Source organism: Ursus arctos, unplaced genomic scaffold (genome assembly GCF_023065955.2).
Source record: "Ursus arctos isolate Adak ecotype North America unplaced genomic scaffold, UrsArc2.0 scaffold_6, whole genome shotgun sequence".
Lineage (NCBI taxonomy): Eukaryota > Metazoa > Chordata > Mammalia > Carnivora > Ursidae > Ursus > Ursus arctos.
The window spans coordinates 86128952-86134277 of record NW_026623078.1 but is presented as its reverse complement, the minus strand read 5'-3'; the positions used below and the strand labels follow the sequence as shown (position 1 = coordinate 86134277).

At 67.8% G+C, this 5326-nt stretch overlaps 1 protein-coding gene across 8 annotated transcripts in view; it reads right to left on the bottom strand.

Moving 5' to 3' along the window:
• Positions 1 to 142: 142 nt before the first annotated feature.
• The window catches only part of MROH1 (maestro heat like repeat family member 1), a 69263-nt gene continuing 64079 nt past the window's right edge, over positions 143 to 5326 (bottom strand). For 7 of the 8 annotated variants that reach the window (XM_048212507.2, XM_048212508.2, XM_057307758.1 and 4 more), the window contains 9 exons: positions 3276 to 3413; positions 2812 to 2926; positions 2274 to 2420; positions 1932 to 2120; positions 1461 to 1616; positions 1237 to 1371; positions 1049 to 1151; positions 904 to 969; positions 143 to 457 (listed from right to left, as the gene is read on the bottom strand). In XM_048212507.2, coding sequence (XP_048068464.1) covers positions 372 to 457; positions 904 to 969; positions 1049 to 1151; positions 1237 to 1371; positions 1461 to 1616; positions 1932 to 2120; positions 2274 to 2420; positions 2812 to 2926; positions 3276 to 3413 — 1135 coding nt within the window. In that variant the 3' untranslated portion in view covers positions 143 to 371. Of the gene's footprint in view, positions 458 to 903; positions 970 to 1048; positions 1152 to 1236; positions 1372 to 1460; positions 1617 to 1931; positions 2121 to 2273; positions 2421 to 2811; positions 2927 to 3275; positions 3414 to 3539; positions 4341 to 5326 lie in introns of those variants that run through there. The other variant, XM_057307761.1, reaches the window with a different exon arrangement.

Genomic DNA, 5326 nt, shown 5'->3' with positions numbered 1-5326 from the left:
CTGCTGGTTTGCCTCTGACTCGGGGTTCCTGACCAGCTGTCCCAGCACAGCTTGGGGCCTTCCCCTCGTTCACGGAATCTTTCTAAACGGGGGGGCAGGGGCTCCCAGCTGCCCTGCCCCACAAGGAGAGGCTAGGTCCTTGCACTCCCATGCCACCTGCTGAGGAGCCAATGGCTTTATTGGAAATGGGGGGGGTTACAGCAGCTTGCCCCCCACCCCCCCACCCTGGCCTCCAGCGGCCTCCTCCAGGACAGGCGTTGGGCCCCAGCAGCTCCCCCCCTCCGCCTCGGGCAGGGGCTCCTCAGGGCCCCGTCTTGGGGGTTCAGACCCAAGCTGGTACTGTGTGTAGGGGGGGTGCTGCCGGGGGAGCCTCAGGCGAACTTCACCAGGCGGCCCAGAGTCTCGGCAGCCTTCATGCGCACCAGGGGGGCTGGGTCCTTGAGCAGGAGCTGGAGCGCTGGGGGACAGGGAGCCGCTGCCAGGGCTTGCCTGCACGCCCTCTAGAGCTGAGCCCAGGGCCCCCGCCAACACCCCACCACCCAGCCCCGGCTCGGGCTGCTCCCACCCCTCTCCCGTTGCACCGAGCCTGGGGGGCCAGGACCCCACGGTGCACCCCCCTCCCACCCTGTGTGGGGGCCACCCGCCCACCGCCCTCCTAAGACAGGCCTCTGCCGGGAGTGCCTGGGAGCCAACGGAAAGATAGTTTTTCCTTTTTTAGTGTTTTTTAAGCTCTTTTGGAACAGTTAAGAAGTTTCCGTGAATTACTAGAGACGATGAGGTCACCAGTGACAGGGGAAAAATCCTTGAAATCCAGGAAAATCACTTAGTCCCCCCTGGTGCCCACAGGTCAGTGAGGCCCCTGACAGGTTGGGGGGTGGGGGCGGGGACTCGCCCGGGGCTCACCTGCTGTGAGCTGCTCCAGGTCCACCTGTGGCCGGTGCTCGTCCTCCACGTGCAGCACTAGGAACCCTGTGGGCAGAAGCAGGGTCAGGGTCGGGCGGGGGCGGGGTCCAGCGCAGGTAGAAGGGGACCGAGGGGCGCTGCTCACCCGTGAGCATGGGGGCCGCGGCGCGGACGTCCTCCCAGCTGCTCTTGAAGTAGAACAGGCTGGTGCTCACCAGGCGGCCCAGCAGTTCCGGGAAGTGGAGCATCTGCAGAGAGGCCATGAGTCCCCAGCCCCCGTGCCCCCGCCTGCCCGTCCCCCTCCCCCCCGCCCTCCCCGCCCCCCGCCCTCACCAGGAGCTTGCAGGTGCTGTTGAGGAACTCCCCGAAGTGCAGGCCCCGCCCCTCCTGGAGGTGCTTCTGCAGGGCGGCCTGGAGCTCCGCACACTCGAGGTTGGGGCCGCTCATGCACAGGGCGAACCGGCAGGCCTGCGGGGCGTCCACGTGAGCCACCGCGTCCTTGAGCCAGGCCTGGCCCACCCGTCCCTGCCGGAACCCGTCCCCTGCCGGAGACTCACACTGGTCACAGGGGCTTGGGGGTCCCGCAGGTGCAGCAGCAGGGGCACCAGCCCGCCGACGACCTGCTCCAGAAACATGTCCTCACAGCCCCCGTGGCAGGCCTTGTTGAGGTGCCCGAAGAGGCGGATGGAGGCAGAACGGAGCTCCATCTTCTCCTGGGGGGGGGGGGGGGGGAGGGGCTGGTGTCAGCCAGTGCCGGGCCTCAGGCCCCTTCCCTATGCCACCCTCCTGTTCCTGTGTCATGGGCACTAGCCCTGCCTGACACAGGCACCTGGGGAGGGATGGGGAGGCTGGTGAGAAAGAGCCCTCAGGGGACGTGGGTGGTGCGGGGGGGGGGCATGGTGCAGGGGTGATGCACAGCCTGTGGGGCCCAGGGAGCAGGGTAGAGCTGGGGCTTAAAGCTCAGAGAGGAGGGGCGGGGGGCGGATGTCAGGCCTCTCGGTGCCCCGTGCCCTCCCTGCCCAGCCTACGCTGTCAAAGAAGGGCCGGATGCGGATGGCGACGTGCAGCAGCACGGGGCGCAGGTCCTGCGGCTCCACCAGGTCCAGCAGCCTCGCAAGGCCCACCATGGCCTCCAGGGCCACCAGGCTGTGAGGGTCGTCCCTGTCGTCCAGCCCGCCGATCACAGCTGTCAGGAGCTGGGGGCCATGGGCCCGCACCTGGGGGGGCCCCGCACTCAGCTGTGTCCCCAGGTCACGGAGCCATCACCCGGCAGGCTCGCCCATGGCGCTGTCCGCCGGACCCCCTCTGTGCCCGTCCCCACTGCCCACACAGTGCTCCTGGCCATGCCCCCGCAGGGCCGGCCAGCTCACCTTATCTGGGGAGCCAGAGGCCATGTTGGCCAGGCCTCGGAGCACCAGCCGCCGCACGCTGGCACACGGGTCCTTCTGCCGGGCCGCCAGGTTGTCCAGCAAGGACTCCAGAAGCATGAGGTCATTCACCACATTGCTGGTGAGCAGCTGGAAGTAGAGGTGCAGTGACCACGCTGCCACAGACCTCCAGGGGCTCGTCCCCACCCTGGCCCAGTCCAGGCTTGCTGTGAGGACTGGACGTGGCAAAAGTCTGTTCTGACTCCTGACCCCAGCCACACTTTGGGCAGGTTTTGGGCATTGTCAGCCCCAGCGGGGCTACTAAGGGAGGCTCAGGGTCCAGGCAGAGGGCCCGGCGCGGACTGCACAGCCGAGGCCTCCCCTCACTGGGTGCAGAGTGGGGCTGTCACCAGGCATGGTCTGGTGGCTGCTGCACCCACCAGGCCCCGGGCAGTGGCTCTGGCTGGGGAGGCCAAGGCCTGCCCGTGGGGGGGGGGGGGGCGCCCCCCGCCCTCCCAGGCCCGCAGCAGGAGGCGTCTACCTCGGCCAGGAATCCCGTGGAGGTGACCCGCTGGATCTCATACACGCTGCTCTGTGTGCACACGAGTTCCTTCATCACCAGGGGCAGCCGGGGGCCGGCAAACTTGGCCATGGCGCTAGGGAAGGAGGCCAGCCACACAGTGTGAGTGCCGGGGCCTCGGCCTGCAGCCCCCCCAGGCCAACTCCCACGTGGACATGAGGGCTGTTCCTGCCTTGCACCCAGCTGCCAAGCCCTCCTAGCCCACCTCACCAGGCCTCCATAGAGGCCCCCGCCCCCTGCCCGAAATCATCAACACAGCCAGACCACACAGCTTCCTCGGTGGCCTCCCCACTTCCACACGCCCAGGGGAGGCCCCCAACCAGGCTGAGCTGCAGAGCGGACAGGCCTGCTCCTCTACGCTGGGCCCTCCGGCTCCCACATGCCCCTGGGGGGTCCCAGGGCCCCAAACATGGCCCAAACTGAACCTGGCCAGCCGGGCGACCCCCTCCTCGTGCCCCGCTGAGGTCCTGAGCAGCTGCCAGCCTCCCTCCAGCTCCACGCGCTGCACCACGTCCTCGTTGCCACCCCGGAGCAGCATGGCCTGCAGAGCATCCACGGCGGAGCTGGGGGACACACAGGGATGCGGGGGGGATGGCACAGCCTCATCCTCCCGGGGGGGGGGGGAGGGGACTGTCCCAGGGCTGCCTGGCCTATGTCCTGCCAGCAGCACTCTCTGGGGGGGCCCCTCAGGCCCTCCCCGTGCTTCTCAAGCTGGGCACCACGAGGCGACTTTGGACCCTCTGGTCTCAGGCTGTTAAGACGCCTAGCCACCCCTCCGCCATGACGGGCAGGTGGGGGCTTGCTGCAGGCAGTGTCCCTGAGGCCCAACAGCACTTTTAGGGTAACAAGCTGCACGGTTTTTCACTTGCCTTGAAGACCTCCATTTAATTAAGAAACGAAGGAAAAGAACACGGGAAGTTATCAATAAAAGCGGAGCCAAAGGCAGGTCAGGGTCTGACTTGTGCGGGGCTGTTGGTTGAGTGGCAGGGGGAGCCGACGTAGGCGGCTGGTGGAGCAAGGTCTGCCAGGCACCCGAGAACTGGGCCCCCACTCCGTCTGTTCCGCACCTCGGAAGCCCCTGCTCACATGGACACAGCCACACCCTCCCCGGGAGGCCGCAGAGCCCAGGGAAGGGATGGCAGGTGGGGCTCTGTGCAGGTGAGGACACCCCTGCCCCGAGGCCAGGATGGGGCATGTCCAGTCCCTCGACAGACTCAGCCACGGGCGGGACGGCAGGTGTGGCTGGTCCCTGCCGCCCTCACCCAGCCTTGCGGGCGCCTGCCTCCCCCGTCTCCCTTGCAGGAGGGGCCCAGCTGGGATTTAGCACCTGCCTCTTCCCCGATCAGGCAGAAGCATTCACGGCTGCCAGCAGGCAGTCAGCAGGGACGGGACGCCGTGGTCCTGGGTCTCGGGCGAGAGCACGCATCGGCCCGGCACCCGGCAGAGCCTCACGGCAAAGCCTACTGTAGCCCAAAGAACGCTCGCCGGGGCTGTGGGAACCACACACGGAGGGCCTTGGGACCACGGCACCTCTCCCCGGATGCCGACCTCTCCCTGGCAAGCGGCCACCTCACACGCGAGGCCCCGACCCCAGGGCAGTGCACATGATCTGACCCAGCAACGGCTGTGGCACTGGTGTCATGGGGGGGGGGTTCCCGCCAGGCCCCCACTGGCGGTGGGTGCTCGACATGTGACCCGCACGGCTCTTTTAGGGCCACTTCCGACTGGCTACATTTCTGAAGTGATGAGATGCAGGTTTGGCCGGGAAGTACGTTCACAGCTTAGAGAGAGGTGCCCTCCTGGCCTCCACCCTGCTGCCCAGAATCTTTATGGACGTGGCCTTTCCCGTGGTCTGACTTCCTAGACCTGTCCCTGGCCCTGCACACGACTCAGCTCCGGGGTGGCAGCCGGACACCCCCGGTGGGGCTTGGGGCCTGTGCGCCTACAGCTCCCAGGCCGTGGAGTGGAGTCGGCATGCCAGGCCCAGGCCTGGTCCGGTGGCGTCTGCCAGTCCATTCACATTTTCCGCTTGGTCTGCGCAGACCCAGGCGGCTCTGGCGAACGGCCTCTGCCAGAAGGCGCGAGCCGCTCCTGTGGTGGGGCAGCCCTGTGGTGGGGAGGGGGCAGCAGATGCTGCTCCTGTCCACCCCCCCCCCCGGGGGGCCACTCTGACCCTGCGTGCCTGCAGTGGGTGGGGAGGCGGCCTAAGCTGTCACTGGGCTTCCTCTGTTGGCCCTGTGACCCCAGGCAGTCGTCTGGAGCCCTGAGGTGCCTCCGCGGCGGGCCCAGGAAGGAGCCCAGAGAGCAGGACAGGCAGGCCGAAGCTCTCTGTCTACCCCTCCCGGCGAGCAGCTCCACCCGCCTGCGGCAGCCCCAGCACCAGGCCCACTGGACAGAAACCACAAGGACCCCAAAGCCCAGCAGGAGCCACGAGGGAGGGTGGCGCACAGGCCAGTGGTGTGGGGCTGGTGCCGGG